The 21,274-nt window shown below is 36.5% G+C and overlaps 1 protein-coding gene across 2 annotated transcripts in view; it reads right to left on the bottom strand.

Annotated features, from left to right (window-relative positions):
- The window catches only part of LOC129361306 (coiled-coil domain-containing protein 148-like), a 31,353-nt gene that overhangs the window by 6,972 nt on the left and 3,107 nt on the right, over positions 1–21,274 (bottom strand). The window contains exons 4-10 of one of the 2 annotated variants that reach the window (XM_055032070.1): positions 18,807–18,910; positions 17,306–17,397; positions 16,903–17,075; positions 15,792–15,887; positions 14,491–14,672; positions 14,010–14,148; positions 8,533–8,739 (exon numbers count right to left, since the gene is read on the bottom strand). In XM_055032070.1, the coding sequence (XP_054888045.1) occupies positions 8,533–8,739; positions 14,010–14,148; positions 14,491–14,672; positions 15,792–15,887; positions 16,903–17,075; positions 17,306–17,397; positions 18,807–18,910 (993 nt within the window). The remainder of the gene's footprint in view (positions 1–8,532; positions 8,740–14,009; positions 14,149–14,490; positions 14,673–15,791; positions 15,888–16,902; positions 17,076–17,305; positions 17,398–18,806; positions 18,911–21,274) is intronic. The other variant, XM_055032071.1, reaches the window with a different exon arrangement.

Genomic DNA, 21,274 nt, shown 5'->3' with positions numbered 1-21,274 from the left:
ACATGGATATATTTTTAAGAGACACATATGATGATAAAATATATCTACATATATTTTAATTTGTATTGGCAGACATTTAAAGTTTGTTCTCAGTGAGTTCAGTTCGTAGAATAATTTGTATCTGGAAAATCTCGTAGATGCATCCTGTCAGAATGCATTAGTCTAACTTATTGTTTAGGCAGAGATGAAGTGGCATTTTAAGGAACACGAAGGGGGAGGGGGAGAAATACCATTATGTACAGTAATTTGTCACTGGAATCTCGCTTTCTGTGAATTTACATAGAAATGGGACTCCATCCTTTTTCGTGGCAGCACAAGAAAGACTGAAGAGATGTCAAAATGACAAAAGAATGATAGTGTTTTTATCTGAGCTCTGCAGCATGCTGAAAGCCTTTGTTAGCATAACTGTTCGCTTAAATATCTTCTGTCAGTGGGCGGTGCAAAAGCTGTCAGTTCTTCTGCAGGCCATTTAGTGACAAATTATTAATATATACAGTGCTGTGCAAAAATCTTGAATCATCCCTTATTTATTTACACTTTGTCTCAAAAGTGATATTTTGAATCATGTTTCAGAAACCTCTTTCAAAGTTTTACTTTGGACTTTGATTTTCTTTTTTTTTCACTCGTCTTTTGATAATTTTTTAAAGAAATACCTTTTTTGGCTGCTTATTTATAGGGATATTTATTGCCATAATAATTTATAATAGTTGTTTGTAAACAGACTTATAATAGTGAATAAGTTCTACTGTTGTTTTATTTTTACGGTTTACAGATGACGACAGATGGGGAATACATTATTCGTCTTTGTTTGTGAGTGATGTTTTTAGCAATTACCACATCCTACCAGTTTTGGTACTTTTCTCCAGAACAAGCTCATGTCAGGAGTAATGTCATTCCAAAATCTGAATTTCAATTTCGTCTATAGAAGAGTTTGAAAACCAACTGGATGTACTTATCTTCATCTGACATTAAAACAAAAGAAGAGACATGTTAATATATGTGTAACTGCTTTTACTTACGCTTACTGTGTGATACGCACAGCAGACATTTGAACTTGTAGCTGTTCAAATGTTGAGATTTTTCTTTTGGGTGTCTTAATCTAGGTTCCTTTTAAACTGAACAATTCTGAACTGAGAAAAAAAAATCAGCTTCAAGATTTGACTCTACAACAAAATAAAACTGTAGTTAACAATTTGTGGTTTGGACACATTCCCAGATTAACAGAGAATGAGTTGAAAAAAAAATAAAATATGCAAGTTATGTGGGCAAAAACAACTTGACTGCCTTTCTCTCCTGTTGAATTGCACTTAAAATACATGCTTTATAAATAAACTAAAATCTCTTGTGAGTAAGTAAATGCAGTTTATTTACATAACTCTTTTGAGTACATAAATAAATTTTATTTAGTGTTGTTTTAAAGCATCATGAGAATGAGAGAGCTCAGACGGCCACTCAGTTCTACTAACTTGTGCAGAATGCCATCTCTGAACACACAGCATGTTGGACTTTGAAGTAGACAGGCCTTCAGCAGCCAGCAGAAGACCAAACTATATCTCATATCCCAAGAAACTGAAGCAGCAGTTGCTAAGATTGAACAATAGCAAAATATTGCCTGGTCTAATGTGTCTTTATTTCAACTTAATCAGTTGGATGGTACAGTCAGTCTTTGGGTAAACAATACAAAAGCATTTAAATTTGATCATCTCTTTATAACTACACCATACCCACCTTTTGATCACCAAACTCAGAACATCTCACTTGACTAGAAAAGCACTAATTAATAGTTCAATCATTTTTTTATCGTTACAAAATATTGTGACAAAACTTTTTTATGTCACCTCTATAAATCGTGCTTCTTGAACATGAGAATGAATTTACTGTTCTCCAGTGTTCTCCATAGTCATCAGGTCTTAAACCAACAGAGTACCTTCAGAATGTGAGAAAGTCACATCATGGAGGTGCTGTCAACAATTCAACTAGGTGATGCTATCTATACAATATGGGCCAAAATCTCAGCTGCCAACACCTTCTGAGTAAAATTCTAAATTATAAGAGAGTGAAGAATTAAGGAAGTTCTGCAGACAAACAGGAGTCTACCACAGAGCACATGGGGTAGAGCAAACAGGACACAACAGAACACAGTTCACAGGTAAGACTACTTTCCTGATCAGTATAACGAAGATCATACTGGTGTTATGTAATTCTTTAGAGTACTTGAAATAATGTCAGTCTCCAAAATGAGACAAACGAAATTCTTGCTGTAATATGCAATAAGAGTTTCACAGCTGGCCCTATCAGACTTTTTTTCTAATGTCCATAACAGAGAAAATTATACACATATGAGCAATTAACTCCTCAGAGAGTTGTCAGCTGAAGCACTGTGGCCCACGCGCTGTCTCTGCGACTGAGACTTTTCCAACAAAGTCCTTAATAGTCACTGACAGGGGATCTGCTGACACTTTTGCCTAAAGAATACTGCGATTAACTGGGGAAGGGCACAATAATGGATAATCTGGCCATAATTTAATCCATGACAGCATCCTTTGTTTTGTAAAGTACTCTGAAGGCAAATGAGATCTTGTTATAAAAACTCTTGTTTGATGAAAAATTTCCCCCAGTCCGACAGTTGAGTCTTTTGTCCTGCTGGCCCACTCATCTCTTCTCCCACCTGAGCCTGTTGCAGCAATCTGTCATCCCTCCAGGCTTAATCCACTCGTGTGGAAAAACACAATCACACAATCAAAGACGCCTGGGGGCGAAATATAAGCGGGAGGTAAAATGAAAGCAAGGACATAATAAAAGGCTGGAATGAGGAGTAACACCTAGAACAATACCAGCTAATTACAGCAGCCAGAATAGCCCAGAACAAACGCCTGATGAGATGAAAAGACGAGTCTGGCATTCGATGATAAAAAAATAAAAAATGAAATGAGCTGCTTCTCAGGCGTGAATTTTAACTCATTACAGTATTTATCCGTTTCACCTTACCTCTGACATTGTATGACTTATAGGTCTGGACAAGAGTTATATTATCGCTCATCGCAGTTGAGGTTTATAATATAATTTATGGATCCAGGAGGTCATATTTTTTAGATTCTCAGGAGAATCATTTTTGGTTTTGTGTGACAAGGAGTAAAGAAATCAATTACCCTGAATTTTCTCCCTAGACATTTTTTACCTGTCCTTTGTAATGATAAGACAGGTTTGCTCTCTAAAATAAGGTCAGAACCAGTCTATCAATGCCAGGAAAAAAGAAATGTTTTTATGAGCTGAGGGTGGAAGAAAAATGGGAAAGAAATGTAGTTAATATTTCTTTATGTCTGTTAGTAAGACATAAAGAGATATTAACCACCGGGTATCAACAAAATGTGGATTTTAGAAGATTTGCAAAAAAAAGAGCACTTTTACGTAAAGTATTGAAGTCAAGATAGAGAAACACTACACAGTTTCTACAGATCATCCAGATTCTGCGGTCCTATCTCCAATTCTCTTCTCCTTCGGTCACTGAAATATATTTCTATGAAGAAAATCACCCCTCGGGTTTTCAAGGTCTGGGAACAGATGAATAGAGAAAGCTGGTTTTGCGTCTGGTGAGCAGATAATGTGCTGAATTGCTCGTATGTGTTGGATCATTATTCTGCTTAAAGAACTAATGAAGACCCATTTCCAGTTTATTGAGCAATTCCAACAATTCCAACAGGAATTTTAGGTTAAATATCATTGTCTTTCACATAATTCATAATGTCCTCCAGAGCAAAATTGATTCCCACAGCCTTTGGAAAAACAAGCCCAGAGCGTCACAGATCCTCCACCATACTCAATACAGAGCACCAGGGATGGTTTTCCTCATCCTCCTTGGTTTCATGCTAAACCAACAAAATGTTTTTGCTGAAATAAAAAAAAAACTAAATTATAAAAAAGCTTTCAGAACAAAAGCAGCAACTTCCTGAAACACTTCTTGATACTGGATAGACCAACCAACGATGGTTTGGACAGTGCTGCACCCACCTTGGCAGGAGGAGAGCTCAGTGAAGACATTTGTTGAACTTTGACCACAGTGTGTTGTGATGCACACTCAGTACTGCAAACAGCCCTACTATGTTGTGTGACCGACTGTCTGCCACTCAGAGGGATAACCAGACACTCCCACTGCCCCCGCAGCCACAAACCGCTTTTTGATGCAAAATTATGTCTCTAAACTTGTCTGAACTGTAGTGAAAGGAGACAAAAGCTGAACATTCCATCATTTACATTCTCACATTGGGAAAAGTCAACAGCAGCATTATCCACACAATGACGGCATGGTTGTGATAAAATCTATGGCAGGCTTTAATATTGCACTATCTCTGTCTGCTTACATTATGGAAAAGTCACTTAAGAAAACTTTAACTGCTTGAAAATATTGTCTCAGCCCAGGCCATGGTCAAGACATTAAATGTTAATTTCATTCTTTTGTTTCTGTGTTGATCTTGGATTTATGCTTGTTGCAGTGCAGCTTACAGATCACTTGTAGGGTTTTAAATGAAAAGTTTATGGCCCATAGCATTTTCAAAAGGGAAACGTTTTACCTCCCTGGGAATAGTAGCTGCTAAGAGCTGAGATGCCCATTTGAAATGTTTTAGGCCCCTAAAGCCTTTCTTTTCCGACCAGTCTTTGTTTTGTTGTGTGATTCACTGACAACATGAAGATCTCCATAGCAACATTTCAAATTGTAAGACATGTTGACTCAAATGAATTTCAATTTTAATTTTGAAATTTTCTTTGTTACCTTATCAGGTGTTTTAAATTCTTGCTTGTTTGGATTTTTCTGGATGTATTGCTATGGTTCTGTTTGCTCATTGTCTTCCAAGATGCCTGCTGAGTATTTTTTGTGACAAATACCCTATAAATACAGGATATCTATACAAAATTCCTCATGACCCAGAAAAAGAAGCCAGTGATTGTGGAAAAAGAGCTTCTTCATCAGTTCTACACTCATAGCGTCTCATCATGAATTTATTTTGCTTGCCGTTTCTCTTCCTCTCCGTTTCACTGGCACAGTAATAACACAAACAAATACATCATAGTTGGACACATCACAGCTTTGCACAGGGAAACAGAAAATTGTGGATTGTGAATTAAATGTTCACAGAAACTGATCAACTTGAGAAAAGTGCTTAAATAATGTTTTTTTTTTTTAAATTAAAGGAATGGTTAGGGGTACCTGTAATTGTGTTCCTGGTGATCTTGTTGAAAACTGTTATTTTCTTATTGACATGCTGTGTAAATATACTAAACATTTTAACTCTAGATCGTACCGTAATACCACAACATAATGTCTTTTCACTCATCTTTTACCAGGAATGCTTTTTTTCGGGTCTCTTATTGTTAAAACTGTTTTGTCATTAAGTTCTTTAGTACTGCAACTTAATTTTCTTTGTTCACTGCTCAATCCTGACCTACGTTTGCTGTTCATGTTCCTTATAATCCACCTTGTTTGGCCCTCTCTCTGCCACACCTTCTTCTCTGCTCTGAACTTTGAGCTACAAGCTCGTTTCTCTCTTTATTAACAGTTTAATTTGTTTGTTTATCTCCTCCCAGCTGCCTGCTCAGACCTGCACTTGAGTCCTTTTCTAACAATGGAAATAGACCCGCCAGCGGGGTGGTGGAAACCAACGCATTAAAGATGCTGTTGCAGTAAAAAGGCGAATCCATCTTGTCTCTGTGCTGTGTCACTGTGCTGTGATGATAACAGCAAGCAAAAGTAATGACTGGCTCCAAACGTGCATCAATCTGAGCCGCAGTGTGAGATGATTTCTGTGCATAACAAAATCCTTTTTCTGAGTCAGACATCGCTTTTTATCAACAAAAGTTAATAAAAAGCAGTTTTTTACATGAGTTACCTTCATAAAATCCATGCGAAGGTTTGCTTTTATTGAAATTACTGGAAGTTCTAGTCTCTTATTGTTGCCAGGGACAAAGTTTGAAGTTACCAAGATGAAGCATTGCTGTGTTTCTACTCAGCACAACTTTATTATGCTACAGTCAGATGTTTCTGATGTTCAAGTCTGAACATCAGAAACAGAAAAGAGGAAAAAGTCCTTGATAAGGACACTATGTGCAAACAGTTTACAAAAGCCCAGTTCTTCTGTATCACTAATTCTATAAAAGCTATAAATCCCAACAACTTTATTGCAAACTTTGAGTCAAACTAAATCTGAAAGATTCAGAAGATAAGAAATAATTTAAGCTTCAAGGAATTTAAAAGTAAAACAATATTTAAGTTTTTTTCAGTAAAAGAATCGTCTAACTTAATGTTAGACAATTGCTGCACTATCATCTCTGCTTTGGAACCCAGCAAGAAGCAGCAAATGTTTTATTTTAAATAACTAAAGGTTTTAGGCTCTTTATTGTGACCGACTGTGGTAACTTCAGGTAACAGATGTGTGCTTCTGTGTGTAGTTTGTTTTGTTTTCTTATTCCAGTGTTGGACTTTCTCTCTTTTCATTTGTAGATCCTTTTCTGTCTAGTTCAGCTCCCTGTTTGCTTTCAATGTTAAGCAGCACACACTGTGAGATTTGTAACCTATTTCTCGGTCTATCTGTCCATAATATGTTTTTAACTTGTGCTTATTAAAGTAAGCATAAGTTAATATGCTTACTTTAACTTAATGTGACTTAACTAACTTCAGTTGCATTAAGTTAATTGTGACGTAATGGGTTACAATTAAAAAAGTTAATAATGGGTTACAATTAGCTTAATTGCAAGCAGTCATTATTGTGGGTTACAATTGACTGTAACACTACATGTTTATACTGATGTTGCTAAATTCATATTGTTTATTTTGTACCATTGTACCATGCATATGTCTAAAGATGAGTTTCTTACCAGACACCACATTAAATTACTTCCAGGGATACAATTAAGGACTTATTAACATGCATGACGTGATTATTACTATTTCTGTTCACACATAATATATTGTGGTTCTTTTTCACAATCAAAAGGAAAATGAATGAATGCAAACGTTCCAAGTATTTCAGATTGCTTTATATACACACTTTTAACAATAATGACACTGATGTATGAAAAATTTTAATCTTTCGGTTTTAAAAAGGCTTTTTCTCCTGAAGGTTAAGTTTGTGGCTTTCATTTGAAAAGCAATCACTTTTCTGTCAGAATGGTTTAAAACTTTATTTAAAAACGTCTTTCAGTTGTTTTGCAAAAGAAAAGAAGCTAGAAATCTGAAAACTGGCATATTATCTCAACGGGCTTGTAACAACTAATTACAATAATGTAATTAGTTGTTACAAGGATGTACACTATCTGCTAAAATATCCATATGCCAGTTAAACATTATCAAATTTGATACATAACTTAAACTTCAGTGTAATTTTATCTGATACTACAACACAAAGCAGTCAGTTAATCAATAAGTAAAGTTTATCTTTGTATGATTTCACCTCAATATGAATACAGCTTTTCTATAGAAACAGCATCACAAAGACCAAGGATCACAGAAGACAAGTCAGGAGTAAAGCTATGTGGAAATGTAAGAGGGTTAGGTTAAAAGTCAGTATTTTGAGTTTTTAACATGTAATAGAAAAATGTTCAATCTTTAAAGAACAGTTAAAAGGTGCAGGAGAAAAATCCATTTATCTGTCGGATGAATAAACTACAGAAATCTGACCGTTATGGAAGAGTGGCAAGAAGAAAGCCACTATAAGAGAGCCATAAGAAGTCATGTTGAACATGTTGAACAAGGTGTTCATGCTGACATACGGTGGCAGCATCATGGGTGTAGTGAATTACATATCACTACACGCAACAACATTTTAATATAAATGTTGTTGCAACATTTCTATTAAAATGTTTTATGAGAAGAAAACTAAATATGGTGTAAAAGCCCTCCAACATACAGCCATGGAATAAGTGTGAAGAGGAAGAGTAAACCCTGCAGATTTCAAAGAAATAAATTTTAAACTTTGTGCACCCAAACCTGTAGAAAACAAACAACAAATCTGATGATATTTGACTAAATGAGCCTCAGTCATGCTGGCTCAACCCAACTCATGTCAGAGTGTCTTATCCAAACAGTCACCAGACAGAAGTACCACTTGAAAAAAAAAAAAAAAAAACATGGCGAAAGTAAATCGAATTTATACAGTACAACATCTGCAGCATATGGATTTGTTGTGTCAATGTGTAACTAGCACCCCTCGGAGACAGCAGCATCATGTTCGGCAGACTATCCTTATTAGCTTGTTTGCATTCACAGCGGATCCCAAGCGGCAGCTAAAGCGAGAGATGCTGTCGGACAGCCCTGCATTATATACAGCCTCATCAGCAGATACACAATGCACAAGCAGGCAGTCAAAAAAGGCTCCCTTTTACGATCTCTTCCACGCCTCACCGTCACATCGACACTTACAGAAGGACATGCCATGTGCATAATCCTTTAAGTGTTGTGATAACTAATCTTTATTGCATCCACACTAACATATGTGTATTAATCGCAGGGTGACCAGAGGTGAAAGTAAAAGAGACACTAACTTTCTTTTTGAGATGCTGGCAGATGTCCTGCTGTTGCTGGCGGTCTCTGTGGTGCTCCAGCTCCTCCTGGTGGGCGTGTTTCGCCTCTTGCAGCGTGTCCAGGGCCCTGTCCAGGAGCTCCTGCGTGTCTCGCTGCCACTGCTGGGTCATGACTCTTATTTGTTTCTGGATGAATCGATGCATGTCACAGATACGTCCATGTTTCAACTGAAATCAAAAGAAGGAACACCGATATAAGGCCATGTCTTCATGTGTTCATTTTTAAACTTCATCTGTGCCATGGATATATTTATTTTCATCACATGCAAATGTTTTCAGATCACCCACCTAAATAAATGCAAAAAACATTTTTTTAATTTATTCATTTATTAAGATAACCTAATCATAACAGGTTACGTAAAAAAAAAAAAAAATCACAATTTGGTTCTGTTTGGAATAACAATATTCTAGTGATTGTGGTGCTTTCACGTCACTATGAAGGAATTTTGAACTTTACCTGGGCCAACCCACAACCTTCACTTCACGTTTTGCAGCTATTAAGGGATGTTTTTTTTTTTTTTGTTATGTACTTTAGATAATTTTCTGCTGCACATGAGCACAACTCAAGTGCAGCACCCAGCTGACAAACTGGGTGGATGTTCTGTGCCAGATTTTTCAGCTATAAAGCAGAATTTACAGTTCCAGAATGTATAATCAGGTTATCCAGATCCTTATGCAGCAATTTTGTCTTACACAATTGATATTTTAAAGTATTGAGCACCGAGTCACTCTTAATTGTGTCATGATTATATTCATTTTGTGTTTTTGGAAAGAAAACTGACCTGACCCTCTTCAGTGTAACTAAATCCACCAAATAGCATAAAGTCCATTGGTTTGATTGAATGACCCCACTGTTTGACGCTCTGTCTGATGGGTATTTTTAAACATAAACACTGTCCAGTTTTAGACCAGATGCATCACTATTTCAGAGAATGCTTTATTAAAAATATTAGGGATCATTAGGAAGGTTTTTGATAATCATGACAAGGGCCTCGTGTTCTTTTTTTATTTTTAACAGGGAGCTCTCCCAATTTTGCCCAGTATCCTGTCGTTGAATGATGAATGCTGACATTAGTTTGGTTTTGATCGTTTTACACAAGTCACCTTTGTCTGATATCAATAATGTCTCGATAATCTAAAGAAAATGTGGCAAAAAGTTAGAAAACAAGAAGAGAGCAACTAACATGAAAGAACACAAGGAGTATTCTTATATGATTTTTTTTTTAAATAATGCTGAAGAAGACAATAAAAATTGAGTCATTGCAGCCAAATCCTGCTTGTTCTGAATTATGCACCAAATTTATGACGCGTTGCAAAAATTTCACAAACATTCTTGCATGACACACTGTCTACACTAAAGACAGCATTACCACAGGAAAACCTTTGTGCCTGATCGAGCTCTGCAGGGGTATAAAACCATCCCTCCCTCCTGGCTGTGAAATGTTCTGAAGGAAAACAGTTCTTTTTGGTGTGAGGACTGCCCATAGCTATTCATCATTGTGTCAGCACACTCAGAGGCTGCACCACTTGGCTGCCTCATTGGAACAGAGGGAATGATATTCATCTATGGACTAATAGCAGCTAACTGACAGTGTGAAGGCATTAGACGGCTGACTGGTTTTATTGAAAATGAGTGAGCTGACAGACCCGCCGTCGCAACAGAAGTGGCAGGATTGGTCATGCGAATCTTGTTTATTAATGTGCAACTTTGAAAGATTCACCTTTTTATTCTTCATTCCTGCCCTCTCCTTCACCATACCTGGTTTAACTTGTGCTTTTAGATGCAATGAGCATAAAAACATAAATTAACGCAAAGACACAAATTAGAATAAAGACTCCTGGTTTATGCACGGCTTCTCTGTGTCCATACATCCAGGTTGTCTATTGAAATCAGTTATGGCATATGGATGCATCGAGCTGTACAGAGCCTTCTCTACAGCTTGAAGTGTGGCAACACTTTGCTTCAGTGATGCACATTTCATCTGTGAAATTCTGCTGCATTCGCGATGTCTTAGTTGTGCAGAAAACAGAAAGAATGAGGAAACAGAATCAAATATATATAGAAGCACAAAGTGCCTCAAACGTTTTTCATGGTCTTTCTCTTTCAGTTGATAAATTTAATATAATTTATTGGAATTTTATGTAATACAAAGAATTGATTCATGTGACACAAAGAAGCACATCATTGTGAGGAGCAAGGAGAATTGCATATGGTTTTCCTTTTTTTTTTCTTTTACAAATAAACAACACTTGCTTTTATGATTACCCCTTTATACCTTAATACCTTAAACCTTCTGTCAAAAGACACCTAAGCATTATTTAAAAATACTCACCTATGAGGGTATTAGGTGTTTAATAGAGTAATCAGTGGACAAACAACATATAAAACAATTTCCAAAGTTTGAATAGTCCTCCAAGCACTGTTAAATCTATCATATGAAGGTGATAGATTCATAGGACATATATTCCCATTAACCAATGGGAATATATGCATTGTGTATTTCTAAACTGATAGGGTGGGCAAAAGCTAACCAGAAAAGCAACCCACATTAACTCTGGAGGAGCTACAGAGAGTTACAGCTGAGAGGGGAAAATCTCAAAAGTAATGGGAAATTGGAAAAGAACAAAGCCATTGATAATCCAGTTATTTGCTGTGTTAGCTGCCAGTTAGAAGGACTTTGACGGGGCCTCTCCAGAACATCCCTTGTTTTCTGCAAACCCTTTCTCTGTAGATTTAGCTGGGTGTTTTACATTGTTCCACTGGGGGGAAAAAAGTCTCTTTGAAGCCATAGTTCTTGTGCCGACAGAAACACATTGTCTTCCAGGCTTCTGTTTCAGTAGTAAGCTGTGGTGGAAACACATTTATTACCTTCTACCTAACTTGGTCGATCACACAAAATCTGGTAAAATTTTGCATATGACATCTTATGATATGAAAGACAATAAAATACCCCATCCAGCAGAGGGAGTTCTTGACAAAGTGAGCCCAAGTCAAATCACCTGACAATAAAACCTCGGAGATTAGTTCAACTTTAGGTCAGCAAGACAGTCGCAAAATGCAAATCTTCATCATGTGCTATGTATTATACATAAACTGTGGGTATTTCTTTGCACATCTAAAGAATGGCAATTTTTTCTTTTTTTTTTATTTAAGCCTGCTTCAATGTTCTCTGCAACTTCGTCTCTGAACTGTCTTCTGTGTTCCTTGGTTTTCATGATGGTGTTTGTTTACCATGTTCCCAGTAGAAGTCAGAGGATAGTGGATAGTTTTGCAAGCCGTTGTTTATTGAACATAGCCAAACACACTCGCAGAAGTTTAGTGGAACTAAACAATCACCTATAGAGGTTCATGGATACTGATCTATTCATGTTCATCTAGACATCAGAAGAAAGACTCTCTAAATTACATAAGTTAAAAGCTATTTAAAAAACCTGATAGCACACTATCATCTGTACATCTAATCAGAGGGGTTTCACAAAATCTATCTATGCCCACACTGATTAGCAAGTCAGTTAAATTATGACTAATAGCTGAATTAGGTGGAGTCAGAGCTGGAAAGTGCAGAGCACAGTGGAAGACATGTCTCCTCCCTCTCGCAACACCCCCGAGGCTGAATGATCACAGCTCTAAATGCGGTACCCAGCTGGAACTGATATGACGACAGGTCTCTGGATGCGGGCAAGAGGAGGAGAGAGGGCCTGACGGTTGTCATGGCGATACGAGACGGTGGCTGGAGCCAGCCGTCCACAGTGTGTGACATGGCACATCCTGCAGCGTGCTGAGCGGATCATTGTCTAGGCTTATCTCAGTTCAGGGTGCTGAGCTACATTGATCAGGGAGACTGGGACTCACACTGGAGGGCTGCTTCTGACAGAGTGGGTCAGGATAGGGGTGAGGGAGTGGCATCTGCAAATGACTGCATCAATATAAAAGATTATAAATGGAGGTTATGTGACTTTTTTTTATTTGCAGCAGAATACATTAAGCACAACCCGTGGTATTCCCCTCTGTCAGTCAGAGGTGAAAGTTAAAGGTTTACTTAAAAATAAGGAAAAACTCAAAGTCCAGATGTGAATCCACATTAATGTACCACACAGGAATTACATAAAAACAGACAAGTTGCAGGAGGATATAAAAAATAGCTCTCTGACTGAGATAGTTTAATGCAGGAGAGTTGATTGCTGAACAAGGAGTAGGAGTTTGATTAGAAACTGAATGGAGATGTGAGGGAAGTCAAGTATCTTAAGTTGAACTGATGCTGTATTCCAGTTAACTCAGAAGTTGGAACACGGTTTGACATCACAGCTGAGTTAACATGACTGCTAACACAGCTGGTGAAGTCAGGCTTTCAACATAGCAAGGCTGAAGTCAACATCGTTTGCAATACCTATTCTCAACATTATTCTATGTCATACTTTCTATAAGCAAACATCACTGTTCATTGATTCATTTTAGAGTTGCAGGTGCTATGTGATGGAATCTTACATAAAAATGTTTCCACCACAGTTTACTACTGAAACTACCACTTTCCCAACAGGAAAACCTGAAGTTTTATCACATTTTATCAAGTAAACTTGATGGAACCTATCAAGTTTTACTTGATAAACTTTGGACATCAAGTTTATTTGGTGTGACATCAAGTAAGCTTGATGTTACTTTGGACATCAACTGGAGGGTTTTCCAGTTGATGTCCAAGTATGTTGATTCCCACTTCTGACAACAAACAGAAAACAAATGGAGAAACATGGCTGTTAGAAAATACTGGAAACATGGGAAACAAGGAAATAGAAATGTAACAATCCCAAGACAGGAGAAATGGTCAAGATTCACAACAAGTTTGAAGAGACAAAATAGATAAGACCTAAAATATTATTCTTTGTTAGCACCACGAGTGGGAAATTTGAAGTTTAAAATATTCAAAGAAGCATACCAAGAGACTGTCACTAAGAGCTAAATAAAAACACATCTCAAGAATTGAACCAAATGTGAAAAGCAAATACTGACAAATCCTAAAATGTGCACAAAACCAATGTCCCAAAGTTTATGACATCCTCACAGTTTTGCAGAGGTCCACACAACAAATAAGCAGACCTTCTCAGTTGAATTTATATTTTTAGACAAAACCCCATTATTTGAAATGGTAATAAAAGCTACAAAGCAAGGACAAAGCAAATATCCTCAAGATGTTGTGTTCACTGAGATAATTCTGAGTAATATCTTACATTTTGAGAATATGTTGAATAATTAGCAGTTGATCAAAATGCAAATAATCCAAACTTTGGCTGAATTGAGATACAAATCAAAATTTTATTTAAAATTGAGATTTAAATAAAATATCAATTTTATTTAAATTGAGATAATGGGATCGGATCAGAACCCAAATGAATTCGGCAATATTCTTTAGGTAGATAAAAAAAAAGAAATAATAAAAACTAACCAGTTCAAGTCGTGTCCTGTCAGGAAACTGTCTCTGCAGCATGTCAATGCAAAGTGCTCTGTAGTTTGGGACATCATGAGTGTACGTAGACACTGTGAACTGGAAACGTTGATGGTCATTTGGACTCCAGTCACAGTACCTGAAACAAGTTTAACACAGAAATACCTCTGCTACTTCAAACAGCACTGACACATAAATTGCAACACTGCACTAGTACAAAATAGCTACTGTACCAGATGGTATAAAGTATTAAGCAGATTTGTATAATCAACCACCTGGGGAGAAAACCTTGTCTTAATCAGCAGCATAACATGGAGAAAAGTCACAATGTCAGTACAGACGTGCTTCACTTTATTCTGTAGAGTTCAACAAGTTCTGCATTTCCATATATTTACCAAATAAGAAGTTAACAGGATCAGGATCAGAACAGTTAGATTTTTAAACCTATTTTATTATCAGAAAACAATACAACTGTACTTACATGTCATTTTCTTGCAGCTGCTTTGTCAGCTTCTGGAGTTTGTCCTGGAACCTGTCTGAGAGGGACTGGAAGGCCTGGATCAGCGAGTCCTTCAGCTCTGGATAAGGGCAGTTTGCATTCAAAACCTCCTCAGGAATGGTTTCTAATCTCACCACAATATATGGAGTACCAATATAGTATTTCTGAAAAGAAAAACATAATCAACTGAATGTTGTTCTGTTCAATCACACATTTTGTGATTGTCCAAGTATGTTAATGTTTGTATAGTTAGATACATTTAGCTGTATTCTTTTTTTTTTTTTTTTAGATTTTAGGTTAAAAAAAAAGACATAAGAAATTTAATATGTGCTTTGGAAAATAACAATTTTAAACCATTTGACTACTGTAACAGGAAGAATGGGTTTTTCAAATAGACACATTCTTTTAATTAGTGGTGGCAATATTCTCCAACGAAAAAAAAAAACTGTAAAAGAAAGAACAGTGCCATTAATTAGCTAAATCTATTTGATGCAGTGTAAAACTGTCATGAATGTGAAACTAAAATAATGTGTCCTGAACCTCAGAGCAAAGCAGAACACTTTTTCTCAAATCTCATTTCAAGATTAGCTCAAAGAATTAGAATAACTAATAATTAGTGAATCAAATTTTAATAAATTTGCCTAATCATTTAGGACTCAACACACGACTTACCACCTTTCATCCACAAATAAACAAAAGAACTGAATTGAACCTAAAATCCAACAAGTGGAGAAGAACAAAAACTGAAATAAGACATAGTTTTAGTAATATATTGTGAAAAATGCCATTTCCTGCCTTGAGGAAGGCAGGAAATGGCATTTTTCAAAATATACATTATAGATTTAGATTCCTGCCTTAAGGCAGGAATCTAAATCTAGATTTCTGTATAATAACAATTACTTTATTGTAAAAGTAATTGTTTTTTACAATGTTTTCCCAGATTTAATTCTCAGAGTTCCATGTTTTGCATGGTAATTACATTATTAAAGTTAGAGAGGCGAATAATCATGTGGTAATATTTTATTGTTGGTCTGAGGGAGTGATCTGCCCAGGCTGTAAATGAGTGTGTCATTTACAGTTGACACACTCACTGTAAATGTGAGCGTGTCAACTGTTGGAAAACCTTAATCTTTTCATACTGTGTTTTATGTCCAATTCTTTCCACATTTTCAAAACTCTAAAATTTGTCAAAATTCACTTGCTGTCCAGCAGATGTAGAGTATACATGGTATGGAAAAGGGCGATCAACTGAGAAGCAACCTAACAGCCAGTAATAAACATACCTCAAAGCCAAAGTCCTTGATCTGCTGCTCTATGTCCTGGTACTCTTCATTAAGCTTTGCAATTACATCTGTTTGTTGGTCTTTCACAGAATTGATCTGGCAATTCAAGAGTGACACATGAAAAATGTTGATTATTTATTTTTATTAGTGCAAGTCAATAAAAACATTGATTCGGTGTGTAACTCCATCTATTCATTAGTTTAATGACAAGTGTTTAAAAGGAGATTTCTCAGCTTAAAGTATTCTGTATTTAGTCTTCTACTCATTGACAATTGGAAAAATCGATTGAATGATTCACTGATGGGACCTAATTAGTAACTGCTTGTTTTCCAAAATGATTCATATGTTCTCTGAATGGAAACATACACTTAGAACAGAGCATGAATGGGTCGCATTGTTCTGTCATACCGAAGAAATTACAAGAAGGTAATATTCATAAATTGCATTGATTTGCACAGTTGTTTGGCTATGGGAGGGAATATCCAAATGGTGTCGACATCTCTGACTGTATAAATACTGAACAAATTCAAAAGTCTTAAGTGAGCTCCATGGAAGTCATCTGCCAGCTGGAAGATTCTGAGTTCAATTCCAGCTGCTTCCACATGTCAGAGTGCCTTAAGGCAAAACACTGAACCCCAAGTTTCCTACAGGTATATGGATTAGCTAAGCAAAAGAACTAGTTGACTAAAAAACAATATTTACATTTCGTCAATTTACCATTTAGGTTAAATTCACCCATTTCTATCTGTGCCTCGCAAAAGTACAACTGTCCGAAAAACAACTTTTTTTCAAAAGGTACCACTTCTCACTCAGAATTGTACGGATTGTTTTGCTGGATCTTTAGGACGGACAGCTTTTCACCAGCAGAGTCAATATGTCTCTAAAATGCAGTGTACAGACTGGGTGAATAAATACAACTACATAAAATCAAAAGTTAAAGTAGATTCATTTTTCTTAATTTAACTGATAAAAACTGACAAAAATCTTTTTTAATCTGTTAAGAAATTTTGACTGTGATAAATGCAGATCTTGTAAAGCCAGCCTTTTTCAAGGTTGATGTGACTAAACTGCAGACATCCAGTTGTATCTTCATGCCACATCTGAGACATACCTGTCGCTTTATGCGTTCCCAGTTTGACATGCGTTCACTGAGGTGCTGATCCGCCATCTTGGCCAGCCTGAAGCACAGGTCGTCTTTGAGCTGATACAGAGGCACAACAGTAGCTACTCTGAATGCTTTCCGTTCCTTTTCAAGAGATTGCCCTGAACAGCAAAGATATATACCTTGAAATATATATATATATATATATATATATATATATATATATATATATATATATATATATATATATATATATATATATATATATATATATATATATATATATATATATATATATATATATATATATATATATATATAGATAGAGATAGAGAGAGAGAGAGAGAGAGAGAGAGAGAGAGAGAGAGAGAGAGAGAGAGAGAGAGAGAGAAGGACAGTTAATGTGACTTACTGTATTTCTGAAGTAAGAAGACGGCAGTGTCTGTTATATCATTTGGCTTAATCTCCTTAAAGAATTTTCGGATATCATCCTCTGCCTGCTCCCTGTTTTGCAGAAGAAAGAAAATTCAGTTTGTATTCATTAAAGACACTCAGCTCAAATGTAGGACAAGAAAACACCTGATGGTATCTATAAATATATACCATGAGGTTTTACAAAGACACTGTGATAAAACGGGTAATACACCTGAAATGAACGTTCTTTTTTTCTCTCTCTCAAATACATGATAGAACAACCTCAAAAATGTCAAGTGACTCCAGCACAGAATGATTTACGACCTACATAGCATTCCCACACCCTTGTGTGTTTAGCCAAGTAAAGGTCAGCTAGCAACTGGCAGAGGGCAGTACGGTTGGCCTGCCATGGATAGATCCATCGATGGGCACCTTTTATGAAGCATGTATCACTTCCTATATGACACCATGATTTCAATTCAACATGGGGTGAGATTAAAATTGGTTTCTCTTTTTAACTTATTTCCTTTTTGTTAACTGTAAACATTCATCCTGGAATATATTACAAAGATAAGACAAGTGCAGGCAGGGAATCCTTGCTTAGTCCCAGAAAGAGCACAAGAATTGTTATACAGATTTAATTTGTAGTTTGGTAATTGTTTCTGATGGGAAAAACTCTCAAAAAAGAATGTGTTGAACTTTCCAAAATGTTCTGTGCTCCTGCTTATGACAGGGCTTGTGGAGAGATGAGCAGTTAGAAACATCCATCACACAAGAATAATTGACTTTCACTGAAGGTTTTTCAGACAGGATGTCTGGTAGCTCTGGTACAAATTGAACTTAAATGGCGTGTGGTGGAAATTACCCACGAATGCTGGCTTTTTAGCAGCTGGCCTTAGGTTTGCTATGACTGTGTGAAAAAGGACTTGGTTTGTGCACCATAGCAATTTGCCAGTGTTCAATGTGACAAGGTAGCTTTCACAAGGTATTCTGTGTCTGTATGATGCAAGAAGTGACATATCTAGATGACTCATTACTGAGGCTCATAGTTGTGTATATCATTAACCTTGGTTGGCTCAGACACAATCATCACAAAGCCAAACAAGCTGCACCCCAGAGCTAACACTGCCCTTCTCACTTCACAAAACAGGACACTTCTAGGTCCTGATCACCCACTGCTGCTTCAACACAGAGAAGGGCAGACAAAGTTTCCCATGAGATGACACAACTATTACCTCCTACTTCTCCAGGTCACTCCACTACCTCAATTCATCCTTAAACTCCATCAGAAAATCAAATTAAGGCTCTCTTTCCTCCATGGGTCTATTTTTCTTCTTCTTCGATCTGACTTGGTTTCCTCTTTTTTAAACACCCCCATCTTTGTCATGCAGATTTTTATGCGGGTGCAATAGGAGCTTAAGCGGAATGGTTTCTTTGTGTGAGAAGCTGATTCAGAAAACTGCAGCAGATAATGACAAGCAGTTATAGTGGGTACTTACTCAGCTTTTTGCAGCCTGGGACATTCTTTGCTCCACACCTGCCGGTGCTGTCGTAATAAGGAGCTCTCCTTGGTTGCCTTGGCTGCACAGCACGTCTTCTCAACCTATAAGACAAAGTTTATTCCACAAGAAGAAAAGAGAGTCCATAAAGGGGATTTTTGCTTTTAAATGTCTATAACGTATAACCAGAAGGGGGTTGGGGGGAAAGAAACACATATTTGACCATTGAATTTGAAAAGTTTTTGAAACAGAGTTTAAAAATTAATAGAATAGATAGCATTACACACAGAGCTGTGAGGCAGGTGACGTTTTAATAAGAAAATATAAGCCTTTTACATCAAAGTATAATGACAATTTTTCTGGAGACATTTCATTGTTGTCTTGATTCGCATAATTGTATGTGTGAGTCTCATAAACTGAGGTAATTCAGCTGAAACCCCCAAATAAACAGGAAAATTCAAATAACCAAGGAGACACATGCATGATGCGCATGAGGCATGTTATTAGGAGAGGAAGAAGGATGCAACACTCTTAATCTGGTAACATTTATTCTGCTTTTTCAATGCTGCCCGTCCTTTAGAGAACTGTTAGGGTAGACATTTATTTTATTTTTGTATTTATGCACAGACCAGTGATTCAGATAATTGTACTAAACAAAATCTCACATACAGCGTCACATACATTGGTACAGTGTGTTTATCACAAACAGGACGTCAAAAGGACGTCCTGTTTGTGCTAATTTATGGTCTGTTTGTGTGTTGGAAGGCGACTGCTGTTGATCCATGAGACATGTGCACATTTTCAACTGAACATCTATCTTTGATGTAACATCCATGTTCTAATAAAGCAAAATGGTTCACACAGACTTTCCCAAGCAAAGACAAGTTTCTAATACAATTCTAAAGACATTTTCAAAATGTCTGACCGCAAACAAGATCACTCTGAAAGCAGACCGCAAGATGCTAAAAAGTTTTTAAAAATCTCAAACTGTCATCGTGAGTAGGAACTTGCTACTGGTAATATACATGTATGCCTGTGCGACCAGAAATAGACTAACCTATTTGCAGGACTTTGTAGGTGCGGATTACGGTAAGCCGCGCCTACAAAGTTTAAAACAAAACAAACAAACAAAAAAAACAACTGGAAATGTACATATATAGTCCGAAAAATACGGTACACAAGTTGAGCTTTCATGAGATGTGGGCATTGTGGAAAGCTTTGCTCTCTGAGAAAAACATGAAGTCAGCAGAAAATGCAGACAAAGAATGCAAACTTCAGAAAGGCATATCAAGGAAATATTATGGTTGGGTTTGTTTTCGCTGCAGGACCTGACCATCATAAAATCTTCCATAAATTCTAGTATATATTAGAGGGTGCTTCAAGAATTGGACAGTGCAATATGAAATTTTTGCTTTTTTAAAGATATTGTTGGATGATTTGAAATACCCTGAAACACCAAACACATAGCTGAAAGTGGAAAGTGGGAAAATTTCTCCTAGGAAGGAAGTCAGATATTGACAGATGGCTACTAGAGAGTCAGCTAAAGAGGATAGCATCAGCTATTCAATTTATGTAGTAAGATATTCTAACATTTTCTTTAGCTAGAAAACATTCTATTTTTGTGAATAAAGTTTTCAGAAGTAAAAACATTTTTGTTCATATTTAAATGCATTTAAATCACTTCACTAATACAAAAAAACAAAATCTGATTAGATATGTGAAAATTTCTTAGTGAAGAAGAGAATATTTTATGGCGTGTCAACCTAAGAGTCTCGTCTCACCAAAATAAAATAATCAATCAAAATGGGCCTTAATTTAGTGTGTGAAATTATCTGGTAATTTTATTTTTCTGTCATGAGTTGTGTCGAATAAGAACACCTTCAACAACAAAATATGCCGGTCCACAGCTTGTAACAGATTCATAGTTCTCCTGAAAGTCCTCTTAATACTGAGCCATGGAATTATTGTGTGTATCCAAAGCTTTCTATCGTCAGTATCAGGCTGTACTGTTTAAATCCATGTCCTTCCCAACAGAGGACCTTTTCACAAGGAACACTTAATCTTTGAGGAAAAGGAAAAACATGTTACCAATAAAACAAAAGATAGTTCTGTTCTAAAACAAAATGTTCACAGTTTGGATATATATAAATTAATTGCCATTGCACAAAGGAACACACATTGCTACATTTGAAAAATATAGCAATGATTGATGCTCACTTTCTGCTAAATCTTAAATACAACAAGGAAATAGATTGTGAGAGCCAGATTGACTGTCTTTCCCAGTAAGTTCATCCATCCAACTATTTTCTATGCCCACTTGGGGACAACTGCTTATTTGCATGTTGGATCCCACTGAGAGTAGACCAAGAACCTCCTGGAGGGGTTATTTACAATATATATATATTTATGGTCTGAAAACACCTTGGAATTCCCCAAAATAAGATGGAGAGTCTGGAATTCCCTTCTGA

Source organism: Poeciliopsis prolifica, unplaced genomic scaffold, assembly GCF_027474105.1.
Source record: "Poeciliopsis prolifica strain line A6 unplaced genomic scaffold, Auburn_PproV2 SCAFFOLD007, whole genome shotgun sequence".
Classification (NCBI taxonomy): Eukaryota; Metazoa; Chordata; class Actinopteri; order Cyprinodontiformes; family Poeciliidae; genus Poeciliopsis; species Poeciliopsis prolifica.
Note: the sequence above shows the minus strand (reverse complement) of the source record. Positions and strands in the feature narration are given on the sequence as shown.